Raw genomic sequence first — 27473 nt, 5'->3', positions numbered from 1 at the left:
GGACAGGCTGTGTTATTGAATGGATTCTTGGTTCCCAGCTGCCGAGTATCTAGAATCCTAAAGATATCCAGTAAACATTTACTAAAATATCTCTATGGCGGGTTTTTTATATCTGAATTTGATATGATATCGCTTAGAGTGTTGCCGCTAACCAGAATGTTAGTTAGAACATAGATAAGTTTACCTCATAAACATTGCTAAGCAACACAAGCAACATGTACTATAACTAGTAGATTGAAGGGCAAGATATTAGAGTGTTATATCTAAGTTATGTATCGAAGCATCCCAGTACTTGATACATTCTTTTGACTTGTGAAAATATTAGAAATCATAGAATGGGACTTTTGGATATTCAATACCCTCTCAAAGTACAGCAGCAGGCAATTTACACGCACTCACTAACTGACGACTAATACGACGGCGTTTAGTTAACGACGCCGACGTCGGCAGAAGTTGAAGAAGGAAAAGAAGAGGTCGAAATCCGAAACCGGGCATAAAACAAGTTTGCCGTGCTTCTTCTTGTTGCTGTTATTGTCCATCATCTCATTTTGGGTGTAACCAAAATTAATATTTATGTTCGTTGATTTGTTTGCAGGAAAATTGCAAAACATAAAAGGTTTTCTTTCGTAATATTTCACCGCACAAGCACACACACACACACACATGTACACCGCTAAACACCTGCCAGCTAGTCTGGTGTTTATTTATGCATTTTAATTTGTTTTGCACCTTTTTTCGCAGCAGCTTCAACACACATATATATATATATATACATATATATCTTGGCTTTCTGTAGCTGGTACTTCCTCAACAGCTATGTGTACTTTCTATGGCTGCAACGTCCGCTCGCGAAGCCGTTTGTGGAGACTCTGAATCGAAGAATTGAGGCACTTTGGAACTGGAGGCACCGAAACTTTGTTGCCACAGAGCCGAAAAAAGAGAGCGCGGCTCTGGCTCTTTCTCTGGATTCTTCCGGGCGCCTGCGCAGGCCCCGTCTTCGCTCTTTGGCACGTCCTGCCGCCCCTTTCTCACCACACTCCCCGTTGCCCCTCGCTCAATCTGCAACTTTTTTAAAGCTCTGCCCGGGGGACGAATCGCGAAATTATTTTTGCTTTCTTTCGCTGTGGTTGTTGTTTTGGTTTTCCCTTCATTTGCTACCGTATAACATCCTGCGGTTGCATGCATCTCACTGTCATATCTTATGATTATTTCTTAACCTTATTATATTGGTAATACCCATTTGGATAAAGTACAGTATTTATCACGCCCTTTGTCAATCTTCTTAGGATAGATAAAGACTCAATTTATGACACCGCTGTCTACATTTTCTCAGAAAACAAAGAAAAGAATGTCCACTAATGTTAAGCACAGTTCTTGGAACTGATTAAGCAATAACTACGTGGAAAATTAATGATATGTAAACGACTTTCTTCATCTACAACAACCAGGAATCACAGTAAGGGGTATTTCCCCGTCGGAAGGCTCATGCACGGCTTGATTGCTTACGTGGATGCCCCTCCCGGGCGGCAACTAACAGTGCGAGGGGCTCCATTTGACACGTAAGGATTTTCGTCAGCAGCAGAAACAAGGCGAAAGGGAAGGAGAAAGCGCAAAAGGGAGGCCAAGAACCGGCAAAGGGGCACCTTGCGAAATAGTTTTTTTTTTGCGGTGGGCCGAGAGAGGGTTGTGATGTGCGAATGGGACAAAGTGGTTTCGTTGAACAGCCGCCGGGTGAAAATAGGCGCAGAGGTAGAACTTGCGTTGTGGGCAGACTTAATTACACACATAGAACGAGATGGAAATGGTTGTGTGGGTGAAACATATTTTTAGCTTATCCAAGGAACCGTTGGGTTCACTTGGGAGAAAGGGTTAGGAGGTGGCTGTGGAAAACTTTGTTTCCCCGGCAAAGGATCAAAAGAAAACATATGGTTTCCAAATTGCAAAACTGAATAATTTGATCAAACGTGGGTTGTTATATGCATGAAGAAGACCTAACAAGTAACTCACTAGTTAGTACCCTTCGTTAACATATGTATCGTTTTGATGTCCTTTAGGTAATTAAGATATTATGTAGCGGAATGTTGCCTTGAGCCCTAAATCTGAAATGGATTTTCGGGCCTTATTCAGGCCCAGCAGGATAGCAGTTTTACGAGTCTGTGTCCCCGGGGTTTTACCCACAGAAGACTCGATTAGTTGCAGCTTAAACGGGTTTTGGTGGCAACGTCAGCAGTCTTCTAGGTTGTCCACACCCGTTTTTGTATTCCCCGCAGCGAGAACGCCACAATTCAATCAGCAATATGGTTGGCAGCCTGGGCATCAATTACAGGCCAATAAAGCTAGCTATGAACCCCCAGTTCTCCACTCCCCCCACACTTAATCTCATTTGGAAAACTTTCCAACAGCTGTTGGAGGTGGAGAATCGTGGGAGGGAACCTAACATATGGAAGCTTCGAGTTTTCTTTTTTCCTGTAAGCTTTAATTGACAGCTGCCAAAGTGGACAAAAGGGGAGTGCGGAAGAGGCTAAGCCGGGAAAACCCACAAGCAGTCGCCCACGCAACACGATTTCCACCTACCCCGCCCCTTTCCTCGTTAAAGTTGTGCAACAATTTCCCTTTAAATGATTTACATACAAAAAACCCAGAGGGAAATGGAGAAAGAGAGCGGACCCACTCTCCGACTCTCTCTTTCGGTATCCTTGAATGAGCAGGCGAGAGCGCGTACGCTGCGAGAGAGAAGAGACCAGCCGGCGGCGGTTTCTTTGATGAATCGACAAACGGTTGAGTTGGTGATTATGATGACGCAGCGTCACAGGAGGATAAGCAAGAGGGATAAGTGAAAGAGAGAGAGAGCCGAAAAGGGGAGGGCAAAAGGAAGTGATTTCCGCTTGCCTGTTGTTGTTCTGCTTTTGTTTTGATAAATGCTAAAAGAGTTGGCAATAAATCCCAAACAATAAAAATTACCCCAGGGAATGAAAGTCCCGAAAGTGGAAGAAATTCGTGTTGTACATAGACTCATTTCGATGCTGAACTTTATGGACTCACTTATCGTTGTTTACAACATTTTTCATTGTTTTCAGAACATACATTTAAAATGCCAATTTTAGAAGTCGTATACCTATTATCATACATATTAGTAATAACAATACAAATCAAATAGGCCAGTTTAAATTTTAAGAAATAATCCAATAGGCAAAAGGCCACAACAATAGCTAGTTTTTTTTTTTTATTTTTGGTGCTTTACATTTATAGAAAAATGAAATATACATAGAAGTATGTTTTAAATTTTCACCGACTCCCCAGATAGACAATTTGAAAACAAAATCTTTAATTAAGCAAGCGAAAGAGAGGGAAAGATCTACCCGCATTAAAGGAAAGCAGTGGAAAAATCTAGCATTCCCATATGGAAACCGCCCCCAGCGGAGAACTTAAACAAAAAACAACGACAGACGCTGGCACAAAACACCCTGTAAATAAATTGTTGCTAACAAAAGCAAATGAAAAACACAAGTAGAGCAACAATTCCATGGCGAAAACAAGTTAAAAATGCAATTGAAAATTGTTTCGCTCTTTGTTTTTCTCACCAATACACGTGCACAATGGCCCTCTCTCACTCTCTCTGTCACACACACACTACACTAGTGCGCTACTTTGAGTTCATCGTTTTCAATTCATTCGAGTTTCTCTTCTCTCTATCGCTCTGCTTCTTCTCGTTCAGCAAACACAACACAGCAAACAAAAAACACGCTCTGGCACACACACCAACACACTCACACACTGGGGAATTGCTTTTCATATTTCCGCTTACATTTTAGCTTCATTTACGATTATGTGGAGAGTGTTGTGGAAATTAGATTATAAAAAAACACTCGCCATGATTCCGTTCCTCTCTCTTTTTTTCGCGTTCGCTCACTCCCGCACACACGCAACGCAACACCTTTGTTTTGTGTTTTTTTTCTCGCAAGCCGACGAAATTTCCGTCCGCAAATTTTTCCACGATTTTTTCCGTCGAATTTTGAAACTGGAGTGACCGTAGCGGAGCTCGCTAAAAATACCACTGGGTGCAGAGCTGCTTTATATTTGTAATCGAATATCGAGAAATTAAAGTGGCCGCATTCTGTACAAAAAATGTATTCTTTCTTTTATGCCGCATTGGCGCTTTAGTTGCTCTGCTCTTTTAAAGATACGTTGTACAATAACAAGCGCCAAGGCGGCCAAAATTGTACAACATTCTATCCGAAGTTCGGATTCCGAACATTTCCATCGCGACTAACGCGCCCCTAACGGCCGATAGAGAAAGCATAATATTTCTAACAGAAATGTTAGGATAATTCAACATAACACATCTGTTGTATTTTAACATTTAGTAAAACAGTGTTGGGAGGTGACTAGAAGGAGGGTTAACTCGGTGATAAACAACTTGTAAACAAACAACTTCTTAAATTTACCGGGAAAATAGTAAATTAAAGAAACAATAGATATGCTGTCGCTAACCGATACCGGCAATTCCTCGGGCATTCCCGACAAGGCTTGGCAGCCGCATTTTGTGACTTTGGAGACCAGGTGAGTGTAAATATTTTACGTACAGTGCGCACCCAATACATCATATTCGGTTATTTGATAAAATGAAATATTTGTAACCCGCAGCATGGGTGAAATCACCGTGGAACTGTACTGGAAACATGCCCCCAACACGTGCAGAAACTTCGCCGAGCTCTCGAGGAGGGGCTACTATAACAACGTGGTGTTCCACCGGATCATCAGGGACTTCATGATCCAGGGCGGAGATCCCACTGGAACTGGTCGTGGAGGTGCCTCAATCTACGGTGCGGAGTTCGGCGACGAACTGCACGGCGATCTGAGGCACACGGGCGCGGGAATCCTGTCGATGGCCAATTCTGGACCAGACACCAACGGATCACAGTTTTTCATCACTCTTGCACCCACACAGTGGTTGGATAACAAGCACACGATCTTCGGAAGGGTCTACACCGGCATGGAGGTGGTCAAGCGAATAGGGCTTGTGGAAACCGACAAAAACGATCGTCCTGTGGATCCTCTCAGAATAATTAAGGCCAAGGTGGAGAAGCTGTGAGATTAAAGCTATCTTAACTAATAGGAAGCTGCCTGATTGAACTTGTTAAAAGAACTGTAGCATATGTAATTCCTTTAGTAGTGAGTCAAATTCGGTTTTTTGAGATGTATTTATGGAATGACTAGAAACACAAGAAATCTATTCGATTGCCCAGGTCACAGAATCGCAGATCTTTTACATGGTGCTGTCCAGCATGTCGACTAGCCGCTTGATCTCCCTGCTGCAGAGATAGGAATACACATTAGATTTGAGAGTGTGGAGTGGACTATCCCACTTACATGCGCTGACCCAGCTGCTCCGTGGGTTTCATGGACTTGGTGATTTCCTCGGCCTTGGCCAGCAGTTGGTATTGGCACTTGATGTTTGCGTCCAAAGTGTCCGTTAGCTTGTTGACAGCGTTCCGATGAACTTCTACATTGTCGGCGGTTATAGAGGAGATAGAGTGCAGAAGGTTGCCCAGATTCTCCAGCAGGTTGTCCACCGACGTGGCCAAGTACTGGGCTTCCAGCTCAATGTCGCTCAGGACACTGCCGTCAACCTCGGGTATGTTGCGAGACTGTAGGAACCTTCGGGTAAGAAGGCCGTTGCCTGTTGGGGCGCCCATGGGACCCATGGAAGTAGAGGGGGTTGTGTGCTCAGAGGAATAGTCCGTGTGACCGCTAGCTGCAGCCCCTCCTTCGCGCAACTTGGCCTCCAAATCATGGGCCACAAAGTGACGCATTCCATCAGAGTCACTGGCGCCCTCCAGCTCATAGGGCAGATCTGCAAAGAAATGGAAAATATGTAATCTTCCCAAGAATGAATGGTTGTCTAAGGTGTCCTACTGCTCTCCGCCTTCAGTCTGTGCCTCTGAATGTCGCCGGAACTATCTTTCGAGTTACTGTTTGAGTTGCTGTTGTCCTCCTCCTCGGGATCGTCCTCCTCCGCAGGATCGTCGTCCTCGCCGGAGTCAAGATTTACATAGCTCTCGCCGTTTGGCACCTTTCCAGCATTGTCAGAAATTGCGGGGTGTCCGGCTGCCGTTGGCGTGAGATCCTGAAGAACATGTTCGGGTACTGCCCCCGGATATTGAGCCAAGAAGGGTATCTCCGTATACGAAGATGCGGGAGTGGCTCCGGATCTCGCTGGTGCTCCCTCCCCCTGGCCACTCTCCTCGTTTACGTAGCCATAGCGTGGGCGGATCGGGATGTCCTGGTGGCGGTTCGACATCTATATCTGAAATCCAATGAAACAAAAGATTTTCTTCAGCCAACGTTTGGCAAAACAAAAACAAACCAATTTTAGCCAATATTGGTATATACCAAAACACGAGCTATCGATAGAATCGACATCGATTTGCGGGTTCGTAGTTTCGATAGTATGTGATGTGTAGATTCAAATAAGAAACATACACTGCCAGCAATCGGCCTTTATGAATGAATACATTTTATATTAATGATATGAATTAAAATAGAAGCGTTAAATAAAAAATACATAAAAAATATACCACGATTAATTCGTAGATAACTTTTTATTTTTTCTTCATCGTTTTCACCTTGATCGCAGTCCGGTCACTCTAATTTTTGTTGTTGTTGCGGGAGGTTCGTTGCGGCGCGCGTGCAGAGCAAATTGAACAAAATTTGCGACGCGATAAACAAATAAATGTGCAACGGCTAACTAAATTCAGTGATTAACGGAACTGGTAGAAGCACCAGACTTCACCAAAAAAAATCCTAGACAACTTGGATTTGTGTTTAATTGTTCGGCTTTTTAACGTACTCGCCGCGTCTTAAATCGTTTTAATTGTTTATGTTCGTACGCAAAGTGTATTGCCAACAATTCAGCCGCTAAAAATGTGCCAAAAATGAGCCAGAATCGGAAATAAGCGGCTAAAGAGGAATAAGCGAAAAAAGGAAGCCACGGCAATCGGTGTTTGTTCTCTTTCTCTCTCCTCATCCTCGCCATGTGTGTATGTGCATGTGTGTGTTGGCGTCGCTAAAAAGTGCATGTGAAAAATATAAAGCTAGTCGACGAAAAAGAAGGCCGAAAAGTGTATAAAAGCAGGAAAAGAGAGAAAATAGCTGGAAAAACAAGAAACATAAGTGGTTAAAATAAAATAAAGTTTTGTTAAAAAAACGCTGTCCGATTGCAGTGCGTGCACTTGTATTTGCCGCTGCATATGTGTGTGAGTGTGGAAGCAACGCAAAAGAAAAAAACTTTTGCAGCCGGGGTACAAATTCCAATTGGAATCTGTAGGGCATAAAATCTCGTTCGGCGCATGCGTGGCTGAAAAAAAAACAAGTGAGTTTGTTCCTCCCGATTGAAAATGATTTGAAATTTAAATATAAAAGTGTTAAATGTGTGCAAAAATGAGAACCTTTCGTTTTCTCTCTAATTTGCTCTCTCCTTGCGTTCTCTATACACATGTGTGTGTTTTCTTCTATTTTGTTCTTGAGTTCTTGTTCTCTTCTTAGCCAGTTATTCTTATTCTTTGTCTTCTTGCCTCTCAGCTTCTTTCGTTTAACTGCAATTTGTGCAGTCAGCTAGTGAAAGAGGGAGAAACAGATAGAGAGAAAAAGAGAGCGATCGTTTTTTCTTCTTTTACCACCCACCATCTTACCACCTTACCACCTCTTTCCCCTCTGTCTAATTCAATTTTCTTTATTGTATTGGTGCTATCTACCGTTATGTTTCGATTGCGATTTCGTAATAACTGCGATAATATTTGCTCTCTCCCGCTCCTCTTCTCTCGCCTTCTCACTCTCTTCACTTTACCTTGCCTGTGTTTGTAACTGTGCATTTGAATTTTCGTGTTGTTTTTATTGTTGTGCGTGGGCTCATTTTTATTTATCTGTCAATCGGTTTTCTTTTATATCGGCAAAGTGCAGACAGCTGCGAAATAAGCGATAAAAAGAGAACGAGCGCAAGTGACATAACCGGAGAAAGGATTTTCTTTGTTTAAACTCAATAAGAAGTCCAGATGTTGCTTTCCATTTAAAATAGTTATTTTAAGGATCTCTCCCTTTGAAGTGCTTCCTATGTTCGCACTTCAATTCTTGTAAACAAACAAATTCTCAAAGAGACTTGTTATTTACATGAAGAGAGAAAAGATTTTCCATTTCAGAGGCGACACTTAAACAAGGTTTCCTTCGGGTTTTCCCACAACCATTTTCTCGTTGAGCACTTGAATGAAAAATGAAAAAAAGTAGTTTTTATTTATTGATTTCCATATTGCATTCATCTCGCGCGCTTTCCCGGTTTTCCGATTTCCCGCTCGCCCACTCGATGACCCGCTGACCCAGCGGAAAATGGAAAATCGTTTAAGGCAACATTTTAGTGCCCTCTTCCTAGATTTACCACCCCCTCCTCCCACTAGTTTTTCTCCGTTTTCCTTGGGGCGGGGTTAAGGCGATGCCTCGAAGCAGATTAAATGCGCGTCTTAATGCGATTTGCATTCGTCTTCTCCCCCGGTTTTCCTTCGGTTTTCCAGTATATCGTGCCTCGTTTGGGGTCAGCGGCTGAGAAATCTAATTGAGGAAATTCATATTATTTTCCACTCGCGCCGCCGCTCGGCTCTTTCATTTTCATTTTCCCCAGCTTAACCCCAAAGTGCTTTGGCATTTAACGCTCACGTGCCGAGTCTCTCTGGGCCAAAATATCAAAATCCCATCTCATGTGCGTGGCCAATTTTGGCCAGGTCTCGTCAAACTCTTAGCCATGTTTCTTCCTCCTGCGAGATAAGCGTGTTAATGGCTCATTAGTAGTGGGATGGTTTAGGTCAGTATAGAGCCAAATTGCTTAGCCGAAGACTCAGCGCCGAAGACATGATGAGTTTTCAGGTCCCAATCTCTCTCCCACACTTTTAGCGGCTCATAAATGTGGAAAAAGAAGACAAAGAAGTGCCCATCATCTAGAAGGAAGTTCAAAATTATAGAAATCTTAAGGAAATACAAAAGAAAATAGAGCCAGAGAATGATTGTCAATATCTAATCTCCCAATATTCGATTTCGATGAACATAATTGAGTGCATTCCTACTTTCCACCAACTGTTTTCCTGTAATTTTTTCTAAGCCAAATTAAGGTCAGAAAAACATCTTGAAGTTTTGTAGTTCTATTCGATAAATAGAACATGGCCCTAGAAGTTTTGCCGGATCATCTTTCGAGTTGTTGACCATTGTTTCCTCATTTCGGAACTAATTTGGGAATGAAACTTCAAAACTCTGGTTACTCCATGATTATGTTCATTAAAAGTTTATTTTCTTTTCTTTGATGATAATGTTTTCTGTTTTTATCCGATTTTCAACTATTAAGTTGAATTTCCTTTGTTAAAGTAACATATTTTCAAATTATATTCAATTAACTGATTGAGTACAGCATTGAATAAGGTTTCTAGAAAATGGTATTCTTAGGACAAAATCAGCATTTTGTAACGAACATTGTTGAGAAAAAAGAGCTCTCTCTGCTTTGTTCACTCTCATTTCTGAAGCTCACCCTGACCCACCCTTTATTGCATTAATGCACACCCCTCATCACATTCATCCCCCTCATTTCCAGTGGTGTTATATCTCTGCCACACTCTCCTCCAATCTCCGACTGTTATTTTCCACCCGTCATGTTCCTCCTCAGTTTAATTACAGCATTCCTGATCATTGATTCACTGGCTTCGCTGAGCAAGCTCCGCGGCATGATCTCATTTGGTATTCCCCTCCTCCAGCGCCTTGCAAAGTTTACAATTAGCAGTTTTATATACACGGTCGAACTCATCTCGCAACATTTCCCGCACTAAGTACTCTTTTTCAGCACAAGCATTGGAAGTCTCTTCTTGTGATTTTCCCTAAGTGATCTCCATTTTCGTTTGAGATTTTGCAATCGCCTGTCGAAGTTCCGTAAACATTTCATCTCTAAACAATGGTTGTTATTGTTGTTCTTGTTGGTTGTTCCACTTCATTCTGCCAATATGGATTGGCCTCTTTTTGATTTGTTTACAAGCAGCGGAAAATGAAGGGTCAATGGGGAAGGGTGCAGGGGAGAGGCAATTGATGGCTGTGTTTTGGTGGAAGGTGTAAAATGAAAAGCGAAACGTTTACCTGGTGTTTACGGTTGCAGCCATCATTTTTGTAATAGCTGTGTTGCCTTGGCTTAGATTTCCCTTCGATGAACTAGTTTTAAATAGTTTTTAATACTTGTTGTTATTGTTACTTGATTTAATATCATATATTTAAGACTGTACTGTATAATCTTTAATTTTCCTTCACGTTTTCCACTCGCTGGTTTTGTTTTGATTGGGTTTGATAAATGAAATTGGATCTCATTGACAGACGTGTGTCTGAATCAATAAAGGCTTTTCAATTTGTTTATCAGTTTGAGATGAAGATTCCCCTTTCCCTTTTTACCAGTGGCTAACTTTTACTTTTTTCTGTATTTTCGGTGTCCAAATATTGACCTCGCTCCCTCGTCTTCTGCCTGTTGCCTTCTCCCTTCTCCTTTTTGAGTTTTTCCGAAAAAATCTTTCCCCTAACGATGTCCGCATTGTTTGCAGCTCATTAATTTTCCAAAGGTTTTTCTCTCAATTTTCTCCGTCTTTTGATTTTTTATCTGCATTTCCGCATCAAGTTTGTGTTTCTCCCCTCAGCTTCTTGTGACGCACACGAACATGCAACTGTTTGTTGCATGTTTTTCTGGCCAAGTCGCCCCAAGTCGTTGGGGGCGGAGTTAGGAAAACACGCCTACAAATTATGTCAAACTATCTGTAAACGAAAATCTCATTTGGCCACTGTGTCAGCTGCCGAAGTCGATCATTAGCCGGCCGCTAATTAATTTCCATCTTTTCCAGCACTAAATTAAAGTCTTTGTCCTAAACGGAAATTATTTGTAAGTCTGAGCGTTATTTATTTCGCATTTAAAATTAACCTTGAATTCGCTAGACAAAACACAAAATTTATACAGCGAGTTGGTTGAGAACCGGTTCGCATGTTGCTCAAATAGTTTCGCATTTTTTAGAGTTTCTCGATAGAGAAGGGGTGTGTCCCAGGGAGGTGTCCACGGAGCTTGTTTGGCTTACTCACTAAGCGGTTTAGGATTCTCTCGGCCACCGCCTCATCTCAGTTTTCAAGCTATTAGGCTATAAAGCGATTATAAAGTGGAACTTAAAACAGAAAACTTGGTATTATCATCAATGGGCTAAAAACTAAATGGTGTCTAAATATAGAAAAAGATCTAGCTAATATTAGTCGAAGAATCAAGATCAAGACGGTGATAGTTGATAGTTTAAACAGAAATGGATGCAAGACTCTGGCGTGCTTAAAAGTTTATTGGCCAAACTCTTGGCCACCTTTTAATTGAGGTGATTAACTCGCGTGGAATGCCATAGCCGCGAAAGTATCTGTGGGATACGGGAAATTGCACTCTGAATTGGTGCCAAGTCCAGAGTGACAATTTGGACTCGAGCTATTTTCGGTATTTTCTTTGCATTTGGCGGAGATGTAGAATCTTGGTGATTCTTGAATTAGGCATGGTCGCTAAGATGTTAAGACACTAGGATGCATCCGCCAGATACATTTCAAAGGCGCAATGCAACTGCTGTGCGCATCTAAAAATACGAACCGAAGCCATTCCATCATGACTAGAAAACAACTCTATGAATAGACGAGCACGAAGCGCCTCGAAAAGATGAGGAGCGAGAGGAATTTTTATTATCAACTCCGGAATGGAAGTGGCAGAGTAACTTGTAGATACATCTTCTCTACCAGATTTAATTGTGCAGTCTTGTGTCTTCTTCTCTTTGCTCTGCCTCTCGGATTCTCGGATTCTTGGATATTAATGAACCACAGAGCGATAAGCGAAGAGTCGATGGAGGGGAGTTCTCGATTCTCCCGAGAAGGGGATTCGGTGTTATAAATAGTGCTCCAGCATGTGCGACATGCCATGGAAACTAAAAGCGAAATGTGGAGGGTCGATCGTCCTTCGCCTTTGCCATTCCCAAAGTCAAGGATTTGATTTACTGCAATTTCCCTTTCTGACAGCTCGGAATTTCCCCTATGGCGGTGCAGAGTGATCAAGGAAAAGAGCGGGAGGGTCGAGAAGATCGAGAATGCATCTGATGGGCCTGAAATTAAACCAAATTGTGTGTGGATACAATGGAATTACCCGCCTCGGGGGGTGTCGTTAATCGAGGTTCAAAGGGCAGAGTTCCATGATAGAGAGTGATTTATGGTTAATCTCAAATGATAATGATAATGCTGGATGAAATCTTTCAAATAATCAGTATTAAAAGCTGAGCTGCACTATTCCCATCTTCAAGCTGCAACTTAAGCAGCAGACCACAGCTTCTTAGAGTTTATAGCGAGTAAACGCCTTCAAATATATGGGTATCAATAAAAAAGCTTTTTAAGTGATCAACACCGACTGTTTACATCCAAATGCACTTTCTGCCCGCACTCTTAATTACCCAGCGAACAATTAATAACAGAAAACATGCGAACCAAAGCCAACGCCATTGGCAAGAAATGAAATGAAACAGAGAAAACCCCAGAAAGGCCGCCGCCAAATGAGAAAAGTAAAAGTCCCACACTGACCTTTGCAAGGGGAAGAAAATTTGGTCGGAAAATTTCCGAAATTCCCACACACAAGCTCTGGCTCTCGACGAGCACACCCGAAGATCTCCTTGATTTTGCATTTTTTATTTTTGCTGGCTGTCAACTGAAGAATTTTCGTTTATTTTTCGGCTTGATTTTGGCTCAAGCGAAAGTCGCGCTAGTCGGCGGTTTTCCTTGCTACCATTTTCAGTTTTTGTGATTTAATGCGCGGCTTTTCCATCTCCTTCTCTTTCCTCTCCTTGATTTTCCTTTGGACCAGTGGAGATCCCGATTTGCATATCGCAATGCCTGATCGGCCATGGCAAATAAAAATTTATGCAATTAAGCAAATCGGATGGCGGATAACGAAATGAACCAGCGATCCTTTAGCCTGCTCCCCAAACGGGTGCCAACCGCCTCCTCTGATTGTCTACCCCCTTCCCACACTACCATTTCCTCCCACCTGGCTTTGTTTTGCTCCCTTTCATGGGTGGAGTGTGTGCTAATCGAAAATTGCGCTTGTTGAGCATTCGATAAATGTGCTATAGTTTGGGACTTAGAGATGGGAGCGTGACACGAAAAGGTATTATAATTATATTCGAATATCCAAGAATCAGAATAAAATCATTTATCTGAACCTTCACACCGCCTATCCTTTTAATATAGAAAATCAAGTGCACTCCCGTCTTTAACTTATCGCATTAGTCGGGCCCTGTTTGCCGTTAGCCACTTCGGAGAGCGTTACGCTTCATCAGGCAACAGATAGTCATCGCATGGAGATCGCTAGGTTCATAAATTAAATTGGCGAGCTCTTTCGGGGACTTGAGCTCTTGAAGCCTTCCAAGGCATTTGTCATGTGTGTGTGGGGATTGGAATGGCCCCGCCCACACACCCACACACATGCAGTCGCGACGCTGGGAAAGGTAACACGGTGTCCATCAATTCTTCACTTCACTTTCATTTGAATTTTCGCAGGAGACTTGATTTTCCTTGGAGCTCCGCAGTAGGTGGGTGTTTTTAGTGGGGCACATTTTGCAGTGGATTTATTTATACTTTTATTTTGGGGCCTGTTAATTTGACTGGCTCGCCATGTGAAAGTTTGCTGCATGCCGCAAATTGCACAGACGTGCGAATGTTGGTCTAGGCAGGGGGTGTGGGGATCCATCCCGCGAACAGACCAGGTTGCCTTGGCTGGTTGGCTGGTCACCTGTCCCTCGGTTCCACATTCATATTTCATGGCGCTCGAGGAGCCCCCAAGGCAGGACAATGAGTCTTTGGTCCATTCGCAGTCCATAAATCCACCAAATGAGGCAGTCCATCTTGTTTCGGGGATGTGGTTTGGTCAAGAGCCGTGCTTTTCGTTTGGATAGTGCTAAGCCGAGATAATGGCCGGCTTTCAGTGCCTGTCTGGTTCGATTTAGTTGAAAAGTAAATTGAAAATTGCTCTGGGACTGCGATGGGGGAAACTAGAAGATTGGTTGAGTGGGCGGGCTGAAGGGTCTTTAAACTCATTACGGATGGTAGAATAGTGTGGTTCATCGACTTGCTATCGATCGGAAATCTCTTAATTTCCCCGGGAACTGTATTCTTGCAATGTTAAATGGCAAATCTGCTGGCAGTTGAACTGACCACTAAAAATATTTTTGAAATGTTAAGTAATTCACTGCAATTGGTTCAACCTTTTACCTTCATCAAAATGTTTTCCCGACTCCAGGTCGGGTTCCATAACTTTTCCAAGTTACCCAAGGCGAACATAAATCTCCCCATGGGTCCAAGAGCCCAACCCAAACCGAAACCGAAGCAGTAAACCTCCACTTAACCTCCATTTCCCATTCCCATTCCCAGACCCAGACCCCAGACCCCACAGAAACATGAGCATAAATTGAGATTTTGCTAAACATTTGCAAAACTTATTAAGACTGACAAATGTTGACAATTGACGAACTGACGCGCGGGGCGATCGGCAGGTAGGGAAATCTGTCAGTGGTTCAACAAGCGGTTTTGGCCCGGTCTTGTCGCATGTTTCTCTCTTTATGCGGTTTTCCCTCACTCCCCTCGCCCAAATTGGCTCGCTGGCTGCCTTTTCGGTAACATTAATTTACAGTTTGCCAATTGCGATAAAAAATGGAGAACAACGGCAAAACTCATTAAGAAACACTCTGGAGATAAGCAGGGGGAACTTTACAAGAACCTACGAAGCAGGGAGGCACTAATTTATTACCAATTTTTGGCAGTTTTTGTTTGCTCGCAAATTGCTTCTGAATTGCGAGGTAAACAAAAATAAATGGGAAACTAAACTCGCATGTAATGCTATCTGCAGACCTCAGCCCAGAGATCAATTGGAACACTCAGATGCGATCATAAATTAGCAGGGAAATAATATTTTAGTGGTCCATGCAAGAAAAGAAAGTTTACCAGCAAGGCGTATGAGTCCAAACCGATGTTTAGTTACTCTTAAAGATGTATCTTGAGTTTTGTGTTTCAGTTTTCCTGAAACTTCCTAATATTATAAGATCAAACATATTATAATTTTAACTAATAATATCTTGAAGAGAAAAGGTATCTGAAGAATCTTCAATTCTTCCCCCATTCAGCTCTTCCTGCTTTACGAAAGGGAAGAGCAGATAAGCTTTCTTCGCACGCACACCCGTCCAAAAGCGAGTATTATGCAATGATCCTCTGGCCACTCTGCATTTCCCTGCCTCGCTGCTTCTGCATTTTTCTGACCACTGGAGGAAATGAGGTGAATGCCTTCTTAGCAGGCGACAAGCAAAACAAAAACCGAGTAACTGAGAGACTGAGGAGAGGAAGCGACAGCCCAAAGTCCATAAGCCAAGCGAAATCGATATTTTTCAGGGACGCCCCCTCCTCTTCGTTGCTGAAAGGCCCCTTGCCACACTCCTCCTCCATTTCCTTGCATTTTTATGCTCTTTCCTTCGTTTTCTTCTTTTCCATATGCACTTGAAAATATCTTGAGTTTGATTCCATTTTCGCTTAGAAAAGATTCTTTCTAATGATGCTTACAAATAAGAAATATTTTTTTGCATTGAAGTTAACTTTAACTTTAGTTTTATATAATATTATTAGTTTAACATTTTCCTTATTCTTATGCTTGTTTCCCAGTGTATTTCTTGTTTTTTCACAATGTGGTTTTAACAATTTCGTGCCCATTCAGATAGGGTAGCTGTGTCGGGGGATGAGGCAGTGAGTGAGGGGCAGGAGCAATCCAGAGTATGACTAGTTTGGAACTGGGTGGTGACTCACCCACAGAACATTTGCCACCAGCTTGCAGTTCTCTTTGCACTCGTATCTGTATCTGTGGCCGAGTGTGTGTCGCTCTTTCGTTTCGTATCTTGTGGTTTCGGTGGTGCTGAAGCCACATCAATCCATCAGCCGACTTTTTCACTTAAACGTGTCGCTTTGGTTTGCCCCATTCGGTGGGTAGATGGTGATGGTAGAGAACGCTGAAAATCTAGGTGGCAAAGAGGCCACACTCCGTTTTTATGATATATATTTAATAAATTTTATGATCGAATTAACAGGCGATTAACTTTAATTAATGGCTTTGAAAATGCTTTTAAAAGACGTTGTTTATGGTAAAAACTGTGTTAAAAATTCATTAAACTACCCAATTTTTATGGCGCAGATTTGTTCGAAGTAAATTCGATTTTGGCTATTAACGAAAAACTTGTAAATATTTTACTGCACCATTTTCTTCCCTATTAAAATTCCTTTCGAATTTCGAATTTCGGATTCTAAGCCATCCGAGAAGCCCATCAAAGAACCAACCCAAGTTTACTTTCACATTCGCAGCCGGTCCTCAGCGCAGTTTCACGACGCGCAAGAACATTAACCTGCCTCAAGTTATCGCCTCATCTTTAACTCGTTCGTGGACTTTTCCTCTTTCCCAAAGCCATCAGCCATCAGACTGCTCCGTTCCTCCCTGGAGGCGATACTCAATTACCTGCACTTGTCACAGAGCCCAGATGGTTCAGCCGGGATAATGACGATCACTTAGCACATGATCCATTCCATGGTTAGCGACTGAAAAGTCCGCAGTCATCGCGCTGCAACCGATGATTAGCAGGCAGGCAGGCATAAATTCTAAGTTTTATCTCGCAGATTGCGTAACGGTTGTCTTTGAGGCTTCCCAGCTTTCCTCCTCGCAGTTTGTTAGCCGTAAATGGCAAGCACTAATTGCCTCGCCCGCTCATAAAACGTGGAAATGTTGCAAGAGCGCAGGGGCGAGATCGGAATCATCGTTAAAAGCAAGTGTTCGTTTTTTGTCTCCGGGCGAATGCAAATATATAGGTATCCGAAAAGAGGGGAAAGCCAATCGATCCACCGATCGATCGGTCGGTCGGTCGTTCATCGAAATCATCGGTCAGGCCCTTAGCCTGGGGCCCAGCACTTGTTTTCAGCTCTTTCGTTTCGTTTGGGAAAGCACCGATTGCATAAGTAGGACACCAGGGCGGGGTCCTCGATTGGGGATTTTGGGTTACCGAAATAGAGGAGAAAACGGAGAAGGAATGCTTGCAAAGGAAGTAAATTACGTTGAGAACTTCTGGTTAGCTTTTTGGTAACACAAGCTGACCCATTTAGTGAGTGTGTTTTTGGTGGAAATAACAAATTCTCCATTTAAAATGTCACAAAAATGTCACACGAATCGGCGACTTCCCCTGGCGCCCTAACACCGCCGCGAAGTGTGAGCAAATGTGTTTAGCTCCACGCCCCGTGGACCACTAATATATCAACCCGCCCCTTGATCTCGCCCAGAAAAGGCAATTAAATTCCCCAAGAGCTGGAAGTTCGCTCGCGTTGCAGTGGTTTCGGTTCGGTATTCGCTTTTGACCTCGTTTCTGATGTGGATACTTTGGGTGGGGATTCTGGGAAGGGAGTTGGGTGGCGAATTCAGGTTTATTTATAGGTCTTGTGGGGGCGATTGAGTTGTTAATTAGTCGATTTGGGAAATGCTTGGAAAAGCTTAAGTGGAAATGTGTGGGATTTTCTGGCTGCTTTAATAATATTCCTTAGTAGTTACCACCTCTTGACAATTTTACTAATAAATTTATATTTCTCTCTCTTACAGGTAAGTTGAAGATCACTCATGGTTGGTGGAATGATATGACGTAAGAAAAATCAATTTGAACTTCCTCGTTAACCATTTCCCTAACGACCCCCGTCGATTTCCCCACCCGCTGACTTTCCCAACCGTTAGAGATGGAAGCGCAGGCGGATTAAAGAGCGGCTAATTATGCGCACGTAGGCCGGATATGGACAAAGTAATCCGTATGCTAATCACATGCAGATGCGGTCAGTCTTGATCCATCTACGGAGTGTAGGAAGCATTACTTAACTGCATTGCTTTGGGAGATGAGGATGCATATTGAATACTACTGAAGGTTACTTTGTTGCACTTTAACTATTTCTTTGCTAATCGGAAATAGGATGGACTAGACAAATAATTTAGATTACGTTAGACAAGAACTTTTGGTGTCAGGGGGATTAACATGTTCGTTCGGCTATTCCTCGAACAAAAATGGATCTGGTAATCTTCAGCTTCTTCGATGACCTCATAACATGTGGGGGTAATCGATAAGGATCGGGAGGCAGCCGTAAACTTCTTCGATGCAGTGCCATTCGGGCCAGATCCTTGTAGTGCTGCTTTCGGTCCCTGCTCATTTTCCTCCACATATCGCTGGCCACTTTCTGGAGGCGCACGAGATCCTGGAATCCCAGCCTTCGGTTGGTTAGCTGCTCTTCTGGCTGCAAGCCGAGCCTCATTCTCTCCTCGTAGAGCAAAAGGTCGTAATATCCCTCGTACACCTCCCGCACGAAGTTCTGGAAGGCCGATGTTTCCGCTTTCATTACCACATTTCTATTTTTCTGATGATCCAAGGTGCTGGGCGAAAAGACCACATGACGGCTTACAGACGGATGCGCAAAGCGGAATCGTCGTCGTGAAGTCCTTTCGCTGCGCAGACTTCGGTGGGTTAGCAGGCTGAGGCGACTTTTGTGAATGACCAGGGTGGTGTTGTTCTCGGATCTCTTAGGTGGATCTGTTAGGGAGCCCAAAACTCGCCAAAGATTTCTCCAGAAGTGCGGCATTTTAGACTGGGTTGCAGGATGAGTTGACCATCATGGCCTACTGTTCTCATTCTCATACTATAAGGAACTTCCACGAGAACTGCCTTTTGGGGGTAGTACTTGTTTTCCCTGGACTATGTGTTTTACCAAAAACCGAAAATCAATAAAATCAACGATTTATATTAAGAAAAACTGTGGGCAATCTGTGGGCCGAGAGCAACTGCCACTCTCATCTTTCAATTTAAAGGCAATTTTTTTTAAATTATTAAAACCCATTTTTAAACCCCAAAGAAAGTCAATATTTTCCCTTCAGAGTTTTATTTTTAATATATGTAATCAGTGTTCCTCCGCCTTAGTCTGATTGACTCCCTCCCTCGCCTCATCCAGAGTTGTTCTTCACCGCGATGACGCACTCCTCCCCACAGGCCGCCAGCACAGTGCAGAGGAGATCCTTGCCATCCTCGAAATCGGAGCGAATAGCTCCACCCAGTTCCCCGTCCGGAACCTTGAGATCCTCGCGAATCTCCCCGTTGTCCGACATCAGGGTGACAAAGCCATCATCACTGATGTCGCTCAGCTGGTAGTCCTCGCGCTTCACGTGCGGCACATCCATGTTGTGGGTCGAGGGGCAGATGTCCTCGTACTTCTTCTGGGTGAAAATGTCCACGCCCACCAAGTGGACCTTGGCGTGTCCGTGCTTTCCCGTCTTCGAAGTGGACATGTCCACAATCTTGCACGGGCGGCCCTTCAGCATGACGAAGCCATTCTTCCGCAAGGCCGAGCACTGCATGGGAAAGGTCTTCGAGGCGCCCGAGTCCGCGGTGTCAAACTCCGTGTCGTCCACATCCGACATGTTTGACGATTATTTTTTCAAAAAGTTTCTTAACTAATTTTTGTACCGTCTTTGTCAAAAGTAGGGAAATTAAAAAATTTGACTTTTCCGTTCGCTTGTTGGGTTGTGACTGAGGCCAAGGCAATACCCACCTAGGAAGATGTAGTCTTTGAAGTGACAGGAAAATCAGAGGATTCTTTTCGCAGTTTAAAAGTGACAAGAAAATCAGCCACCACTTAGGTTAGAATAGTATTGCTTTCTGTAATCAGATTTGAAGTAGTTTCAAAGGCCTAGCATGACCGATTGAGGCAATCTTCCGAGATCTTTAACTACGGGCCTCTACTGCTGTTCATGCTCGCTGTGATTGCTGCCACATACTCCATGAATTCCTTAACTGATCCCCATTTAGACAAACTGATCTCGATAATTTATCACTCAGTAAATCCCTCCTAAACGTAATCCCCAAATGAAATTAATTACCGATCATTAGACTGCTTCGCTCTCTTACACGGGGCGTGTCAGGGTCAGTTATGAAATCGCCTCGAATCGTTTATCAAAGTCGGTGGGTCATTCCGGCTGGGCTTGGATGAGGTGTGGTCCGTGGATAGTTCGTTGACCCACTGAGCTGGGAGTTGGAGTGGGCCACACCGCTAGGCCAGACCCCTGATCACACAGACTGAGGTGGGCCACCTGAACAAATTCAACGTTATTTGCGAATCGAACAGTTTCCCAGCTTTTCCTCGCCTGTCGCTTCTCATTTGCATTTTCACTAATTTTTCTTCCCCAGCTTGTTTACACTCAGATACCCTTTCGATGAGTTGTTGGCTGTAATACGTCATTATGCCAGTTAGGAGGAGAGTAGATACTGTTCTTAGGATAGAAATAATGTGGCTATATCCCTAGATATTCCAATTTATGAGGATATTCAGATCTTCGGTGTTATAGCTACTTCTTCCCAGGGTGTAACTTTTTTTGTGGCGTCGCCTTGGCGGCTGAGGATTCTGCTTCTTGCCGCCGTTCAGTCCCCCGCTCCTCGCACACCCTGTCTAATTTTTTATTTTAGCTGTCTGTGCGGATCATTTTGAATTGACAGCAGCTCGTTTCGCTTCCTTGTTTGCCAATTGCATTGGCAAACGACTTGAAAGCATTTGCATGGGTCCAGGATGGAGCGGGTGGGGGCGGGGCGGGGTTTATTGAACGAGAGGAGGATAGACAGACACTCACTCAATCATGCATTCATTTAGTCAGTTGCTCATTCAATCATTGCCCACCACCGCCACCGCCTGCCTCCCCGCCATTCAAATTTTGTAACTGTTTTGTCTGCCAATTTGACATTTCTGCCAACTCTCCTGCGCTTTTCCAGGCCCCCAAAGAGCCCCCAAAACCCCCTTTGTAGGTGTGTTAGCTGGCTTGTTTTCCTGTGCGTGGTTTGCGTCCCCCTCTTCCCCGAACCACGCTGTCATGTCTCTGGGTTAAATGCAATAAATTTGCTAATACAATTTAATATGATTTCGAGCGGAGTTTGTGTTTGTGTTTTGTGGTTCGGATTGGGAAGCTGGAGCGAGGGCACTCCCTGAACTTAATTGGGACCCTGGGAACCTATTTGCGAGCCGCGCATGATGTCAGAACTTTGAGTGTGTCGTGTCCAATCCGAAAGAATAAATAAATAAATAAATAAATAAATACAAAAAATGCAAGCAAATTGAAAATTTGACAAATAAAAGGAAACACATGTGGTATGCTGACAGCTCAGAGTTCTGAGTAATTAAAGCGAGTGAAGGGGCAAGGGGCAACGAACAAGATTATAAAGACCCGCATATATGCCGAGTACAGTTCTGAAATGAAACCATAATGTTGCTGCAAGTTGCTGGATAAGAAACGGGTGCGTCTATTTATAGGAATTGCTCACAAGATTAATGGGGAATTTATCGAAGAAGTTCGAGGAAACTGGTTTCGAGCGGTTCCAAAGGATGATGACAAAGTGGGTTCTGATATTGTATACCCTAATGAATCTCTATGAAAGTGACGAAACGAAGTGAGTTATTTAACTTCAAGTTCCAACTTTGATAAGAACTAATATTTTTACTTTGGTGTAGAAAGTCTACTAGTAGGGACAGAGAGTAACCACAGATGGCGCTATTCGGGGGGGCAGTTTCCCGACCTTATTTATAGTGAGGCAAACGGTTTCTCATATTAACAAACAATACGGATAAAAATTAATGCATTTTGTGCAATGTTCCCTGGTTCCCATAAGCAACAGCCACACCCTCATCGACCTCCCCCTTTCAGTCAGTATAATGCGTGCTGTTGGCAACTTCCAAGCAGCATAAGGAAGAAACGGCAAACCAATTCAGGCCACTCCCTCTGATGTGCCGCCTCTCCGCTGCTTAGCCAACTGACATAATTCCCAAGGAAAATGTTAAATGCATCAAAAACAACAGTTATGTCTCAATTAGGCGCAGACCAGCTAGCAATGAAAATAGGAAAAGCAGCTAGCAGCGAAAACAGTATCAGCAGCCGAAGAAAGCTCAGCTTAAACTTTAAGAAGCAGCCAAACAAATTCATTATAAAAACAAAGCACGAGCGGACGGAAAAAACAATTTTTCGCAAACAATGTGCATTGGGAAAAATTGGAAAAAAAAGGAGGAAAATAGCGAGTAGAAAAACCTCCACGCAATGCTGCTTTTCCTGCTTCCCATGGCCCCAAAAACAAAAAGTTGGTCAGCGTGGAAAATGGTTTTTCATATAAATTAATTTTCAGTTAACGGGGAGGCTATGGGAAAAATCCAAGGATGCAAATCACAGGGGCGAAGGTGGGCAAATTGAGTGAGCCTTTAACCCGAAGCTGCACTGTCCTTTTTTTGTTGTTGTTGTTGCTGGAAAATCGTTGATGGGGCAAAACCCACGCAGCGTTTGCTACTTTAATGGAGACATCAAGCGGTGGCTTCCCCCCCCCCTCTCTCTCTCTCTCTCCCTGGATTTCTCTATATCAATTTTTTGCTGTGGCGCCTCAATTGCTTTTAATGGTCACTTGTGGCGCCCCTCCACTCATTGAGTTTTCGGTGCCCCTTTGTCAATGGCCACTGCACTTTCCGTTTGTTGGCTGTCACAACTCTGTTTAATTTTATTTATGTTCGGGCGCTCCATGAGGGGCCTGTCTGCTTTTCTGTCTCTTCTCATTGAGCACCGGCACGCACGCCCCCGCTTTTCCGCCCCATGTCTCACGCAATTTAATGTTGCACTCCAATACTGCCCCTTGGCTGACTGTCAGCGAAGCGTTGAGTGGCGTTCTGAGTGGCTGTATCTGTATTTCTAAAAGTATCTTTTTATAATCTCACTTATATCAGGCGGAGGAGGAGCTGCTCTCAAGACTCCCCCCCAACTCGATCAATATTCGATATCCAATATGAATTCCATGGGCCCCTCTCAGGGTCGTTCCGCTTTGGCTGTCCAATGCTCTTGGCACGCAATTAGCATTCAAAACTCAAATATTTCCCTATGCTGCGGGGCCTTGCCCAACTTGGTTGGTTGTCATTTGAATATTTCATTACCAAAGTCAAGCTGCATCGTAGCGATGTACTAGGCTGGGCTTGGCTTTAAGCCGAAGTCGATAATGAAAATCTGATTAGGCAAGTTAAGATGTGAATATAACTTAGGGAAACATATTAAAATCATATATGGTAAACCCCTCAAAAGACCTGTGAAAGTCACATTTCTGAGCTCGGTGAAACTTGAATTCTTATTTTTGAAATTGCTGGCAAGTCTCGTTGAGTTTCCAGAGAACTTTCGCGTTTCAAGTACTGGGGTATAATTCAATTTTATGGCACTCTGTGCACACCCAGAACGAAGTCAGCTTTCCTTCTGCCTCCTCAGCCGATGGCAACGCGCAACCTGCAACCTGTTCCCAAGTAAACCAAATCCATTCATCAATCTGACTGGGTCTCCCCCTCCCCCCCGTGACGCATTTATCTTGTACCTGTCTGCCCACAAGTTCAGTCGGTCCAACACTTCCAAACACTCCACTAAACTTGCCTCCACTTCGCGGCACGCACTTCCCCGAGCAAAACCGAAAACGAAATAAAAAGATAATAAAACCGACTTTCCAATTGACCCACTTAACACTGTTCGGGCTTACTTAATCTGCTGCGAAATGGAACGCAAAGGGTTCGGGCTTATAAATGTGGGACCCCTCGGACATTATAAATAATCTCTTCCCCAGAGTGGCAGGAATGGCTGGTAGGAAATGGAGTCGTCGAGGCTTACAATTAATTAGATAAGCACGAGAGGCAAATGAATTTTCATAAGTTTATCGTGGCCGCAGATCGCGGAGATCCCCTCAAAGAGGTTCGTTGCATCATTAGCACTATCAGCTTGTGTTTTGGGTGAGTGACTGATGGGATGATCAAGAGATATAGTAGAATCCGTACAGTTGAGAAAATCAACATTGAGCTTAATAATATGCCGCCAAAATCAAGCCATTTCCTCGACACCAAATGGAGTCATTAAGTTTTCGAATCGAACCACACCTCGAGTTGATTTTCGAAATTAAGTAATTAAAGTTCTGCCTTGGTCGCACCTCCAACTCCGTTTATCGATCAGAAATCGAGTAATAATTGAATGCAGAGGGTGTTTACGTTCTGCCACTCCCACTTTTCCAGCCTGCCGCCGCTCTATTTGTGAAACCGTTAGGAAAAACAGAGATGATAAGTGCATTGGCACAGCACTCCAGAGCGGCGAGGAAAACCGAAAAGGAAAATCGTATCCATGACTGCATTTACCAGCCCAAAACAGCTGACTAATGGTGCAGGGAAAGGCGGGGTAGAAGGAAGTGGAAAAACACGCCCCTGCCAGTAATTAGTTGAGAATGGTAGATATCCCTAGAAGAAGACGAGAAGTGACTGGCTGAAGTTCATGCGGGTCCCCCAGAATGGCGAGAATTTTCCAAGTTTATCCATCGAGTAAGGCTCGTGGAAAGGGGAGAGGGAAAATCATCCATTTACTATTCAAGTTGCTGCAAACAAGTGCATGCAAAGCGAAAATCAATAAAAATTAGTCGACACTCTCTGACAATGCAGTTTATTTCCCAGCAGGCGGGGACAACTTTTGCCAGCTGTCAGTTCATGACATTGATATGAAAAGGAGAAGGGGCAGGACCAATGACTTTGACTTTGCCCGAATGCATTTTCCACGAAGGAACACACTTACGAGCATGCGCCATGTGAAACCATTAAAGTTTTCCCACATTCGGGAAAACCTACAACCACTGCTTAGTGGACATCCTGTTTGCATATTCAAACAAAATTGATTTAACTTTCCGCCCACTTGCTCACTCCCAGGATTCCTTATTCATGAGCTTAAATCAGCTTTTCTTACAAGTAAAACATCAACTGAAATCCAGTTAAGTTCGATTGATTGCCTATCTACAGCCTTGTTAATTATTTGTCAGTCGTCGCAGAGGGTCTGCCATCGAATCGATCAGTTAAATTAATTAAAATTGCCTTACAGAAGCAGCTGCCACATCGGCAATCTCAACTGGCAGGCAGCCTGCAACTAGCAGGTAGCATCACGTCATGTCGCTTAAAAGCGTCATTAACATTAACATTAACCTAACCTCCTCAAACTACAGCGGACTTTTCACCTTGGAGTTTCAGTTTGAGTTTGAGCCTCCGAGACGGAGACTGCAATTTTCCAAACGAGACAGAAATCAACTCATTAAAGCCGCCCGTCCGCGGAGAGAGTCCAATGAAATGGAAATGAAAATGAAACTGCCAGACTGGCGGAAAGGAGCAGGTGGGAGTCGGATTCGGATTCGGATTCGGAATCAAAATAGGAATCGGTGAAGAAGTTGGCGGGGGGGAGGGAACAGTTTGGGTGAAGGAAAAATCAATGCGGGTGTCTGCTCTGTCTGTCTCCTCGCAGCAGAGCCAACATTCACTTGTCGCCGGCGTTGAAACAGAAGCAACATGCAATGTTGCAAAGTTGCAACTGCATCAGGGGAAGGATGCAGTGGGCGGTCTGGCGATGGCTACTGTCACTGGTCAGCAGTCAGCGGTCCGCCTGTCCGCCTTGGCCAAACAAATGGGAAATTTGGCTTGTTTTTGGGAAGGAGCGAGCAAAATATCATGTAATTTCCCAGTCAAATGTACACCCACACACGGCAGTCGCAGTCTTTATGGACAGTGCGACTAAGTGCGGAGAAATATTTGAACAGTATTTACTATTAAGTTTATCCGTTACTAAGAGGGAAAAGTTAATCAAACAATAAATAACGAAACAGATTTAGGCTAATGGAAAAGTGAAGAAAGTCGGGAGAAAACCTCGGACGTCAAGTTCTTTTTTGCAAACGCACAACTTGCCTTACTTTTCCAACCAATTTTTGTCGCTTTTTTCTCGCCACTTCATCTTCTTGGTGATTCTCTAATTTTCACCTGCTGCCGCTTCTCATCTCCTCTTCTGGGGCCACAAATTTCACCCATCAGCCCAAAAAGTCTTGACAAATTAATAAAACAACTTGTCAAGTGGCTTTCCGCGCAGGAACGGAACCTGCGGCTACTCACTCAGTTTTCGGTGGTGCAGGTTGGCAGTGGACTTTTCCGTTGGCCCGGCGGTTGGAGGTTTTTGGTTTCTAGTTGTTGGTTGTTGGTTGTTGGTTGTTGGTGATCTCTTGCAAATTGCATTCTTAATGGAGACTGTCGAGCCGCGGGCCACAGGCGAGATGCAAATGACTTGGGCAGTGCCAATTGCAGCGGCGAGTTCGAGGAAAGGCATTTGCAGAGTTATTTGCTCAGCGCTGATGGGTGAGGAGGGAAAACTTAGCACGAAATGTTGCTACATTAGTTTGGTAATGCGTTTTCTTTATTATATTAGCAACATCAAACTGACCCCGACTTAAGGCCAGCAAAGTGAAGTGTAAATTTAACGTAAAGTTTGAATTGTGAAAATTCAAATTTTCACCTGCATTGGCTGCCAATTTTCTATTGCAGACATGCAGACGTTTTCCACTCGTTCATCCAATTTAATTTCACTTTTCACAAGTGTCATTAAATGGAATTTGGAATAGTTTCGAGTCGATCGAATGCCGCCCTCGCATGCCAAACGGTTTGCTGTTTAATTTCGCTGCGGTTGTCTGATTTATGACTGTTTAATTGCCGTTGCAGCAGAAGAAACAAATTCCGAAATGCAAATAAACAATGCAAATTGCACGAACGGTGGAAAACAGATAATAGGGTCTGAGGCGCCATCTGGCGGAGGGTCGTTGAACGTTTGGGCATGTACCGTTCGCCCATTGGAAAAACACCAATAAAGGGGCTTTAATTTTTTCCGTAATTATGAAAGGCGACGACGCCGTTTGTTTGTCTACGAGAAATGTGTTAAATTTTCGCTTACGGTTATGTGTTTGTATCTGTGGGCGGGGCCACGCCCTCGACGGGGGGTCAGACACAAGTGCTGCTAATTAAAATTCAACGTCTGTCTGCCACCACATTTGGCCGGCTAATTTTCGGGGGTAACAAACATCAGCCGGCAAGAAAAATAGCAACAATAACAAACGCCGCTGCCGCCGGCTTCTTTTTCGTGTTTTCGCTTTTTTAACTTGGCCCAAACACGAGATGGCCGCGAATCTTTGCAGAATGAAAAGTTTGAAAAGGATAACTGAATCTCAAACACCCTTTACTAAGGCAGCGAGGCTTTAAGTTAGTTAAAACAGAAATCTAAATATGGTTAGGTAACTTTTTATCAAAGTTAAAGTAGAATAGAAAATACCTTTAAATGCAGAATGAAGCTTTGTTCTCACAACATATCCTTTCAAACCCTTACTCGAAACATGAACACCCTCTTTGAGATAGTGGAAAAGTCTGTGTAGTTTGCATGTCAGAGATCCATAAAAGGAGAGTTCACAAACGGAACTTAA

At 43.6% G+C, this 27473-nt stretch overlaps 6 protein-coding genes across 10 annotated transcripts in view; 2 read left to right on the top strand and 4 right to left on the bottom strand.

The window, feature by feature from the left end:
• Positions 1–4037, bottom strand: part of LOC108104663 (homeodomain-interacting protein kinase 2) — a 35595-nt gene extending 31558 nt beyond the window's left edge. For all 3 annotated transcript variants that reach the window (XM_017210850.2, XM_017210849.2, XM_017210852.2), the window contains exon 1: positions 3806–4037. The gene's annotated coding sequence lies outside the window, so the exon portion shown is untranslated. The remainder of the gene's footprint in view (positions 1–3805) is intronic.
• A 317-nt stretch (positions 4038–4354) lies between these two features.
• Positions 4355–5255, top strand: LOC108104738 (peptidyl-prolyl cis-trans isomerase-like 1). The gene is made up of 2 exons (XM_017210975.1): positions 4355–4560; positions 4645–5255. The coding sequence occupies exons 1-2, from the start codon at positions 4478–4480 to the stop codon at positions 5090–5092; spliced, it is 531 nt and encodes a 176-aa protein (XP_017066464.1). The 5' UTR covers positions 4355–4477; the 3' UTR covers positions 5093–5255.
• LOC108104737 (BLOC-1-related complex subunit 6) lies at positions 5183–6370 on the bottom strand. The gene is made up of 3 exons (XM_017210973.1): positions 5917–6370; positions 5371–5854; positions 5183–5312 (listed from the first exon to the last, which is right to left on the bottom strand). The coding sequence occupies exons 1-3, from the start codon at positions 6299–6301 to the stop codon at positions 5267–5269; spliced, it is 915 nt and encodes a 304-aa protein (XP_017066462.1). The 5' UTR covers positions 6302–6370; the 3' UTR covers positions 5183–5266.
• A 297-nt stretch (positions 6371–6667) lies between these two features.
• The window catches only part of LOC108104664, a 108851-nt gene continuing 88045 nt past the window's right edge, over positions 6668–27473 (top strand). For all 3 annotated transcript variants that reach the window (XM_041817995.1, XM_017210854.2, XM_041817994.1), the window contains exon 1: positions 6668–7372. The gene's annotated coding sequence lies outside the window, so the exon portion shown is untranslated. The remainder of the gene's footprint in view (positions 7373–27473) is intronic.
• LOC108104670 lies at positions 18049–18789 on the bottom strand. The gene has a single exon (XM_017210860.1). The coding sequence runs from the start codon at positions 18751–18753 to the stop codon at positions 18151–18153; it is 603 nt and encodes a 200-aa protein (XP_017066349.1). The 5' UTR covers positions 18754–18789; the 3' UTR covers positions 18049–18150.
• Positions 19034–19723, bottom strand: LOC108104665 (eukaryotic translation initiation factor 5A-like). Its single transcript, XM_017210855.1, has one exon. The coding sequence runs from the start codon at positions 19583–19585 to the stop codon at positions 19112–19114; it is 474 nt and encodes a 157-aa protein (XP_017066344.1). The 5' UTR covers positions 19586–19723; the 3' UTR covers positions 19034–19111.

This window comes from Drosophila eugracilis, unplaced genomic scaffold, assembly GCF_018153835.1.
Source record: "Drosophila eugracilis isolate 14026-0451.02 unplaced genomic scaffold, ASM1815383v1 contig_2088, whole genome shotgun sequence".
In the NCBI taxonomy this organism is placed as follows: Eukaryota; Metazoa; Arthropoda; class Insecta; order Diptera; family Drosophilidae; genus Drosophila; species Drosophila eugracilis.
Note: the sequence above shows the minus strand (reverse complement) of the source record. Positions and strands in the feature narration are given on the sequence as shown.

Bases quoted from the DNA above. Each gene is read 5' to 3' on its own strand.
- LOC108104737 (XM_017210973.1), bottom strand. From the start codon at position 6,301: ATGTCGAACCGCCACCAGGACATCCCGATCCGCCCACGCTATGGCTAC. The intron at 5,855-5,916 runs GTAGGACACCTT...ATTTCTTTGCAG, and splicing joins CAGACTGAAGGCGGAGAGCA to ATCTGCCCTATGAGCTGGAG. The intron at 5,313-5,370 runs GTAAGTGGGATA...CTATCTCTGCAG, and splicing joins GAGCAGCTGGGTCAGCGCAT to CAGGGAGATCAAGCGGCTAG.
- LOC108104665 (XM_017210855.1), bottom strand. From the start codon at position 19,585: ATGTCGGATGTGGACGACACGGAGTTTGACACCGCGGACTCGGGCGCC.
- LOC108104738 (XM_017210975.1), top strand. From the start codon at position 4,478: ATGCTGTCGCTAACCGATACCGGCAATTCCTCGGGCATTCCCGACAAG. The intron at 4,561-4,644 runs GTGAGTGTAAAT...TGTAACCCGCAG, and splicing joins TTTGTGACTTTGGAGACCAG to CATGGGTGAAATCACCGTGG.
- LOC108104670 (XM_017210860.1), bottom strand. From the start codon at position 18,753: ATGCCGCACTTCTGGAGAAATCTTTGGCGAGTTTTGGGCTCCCTAACA.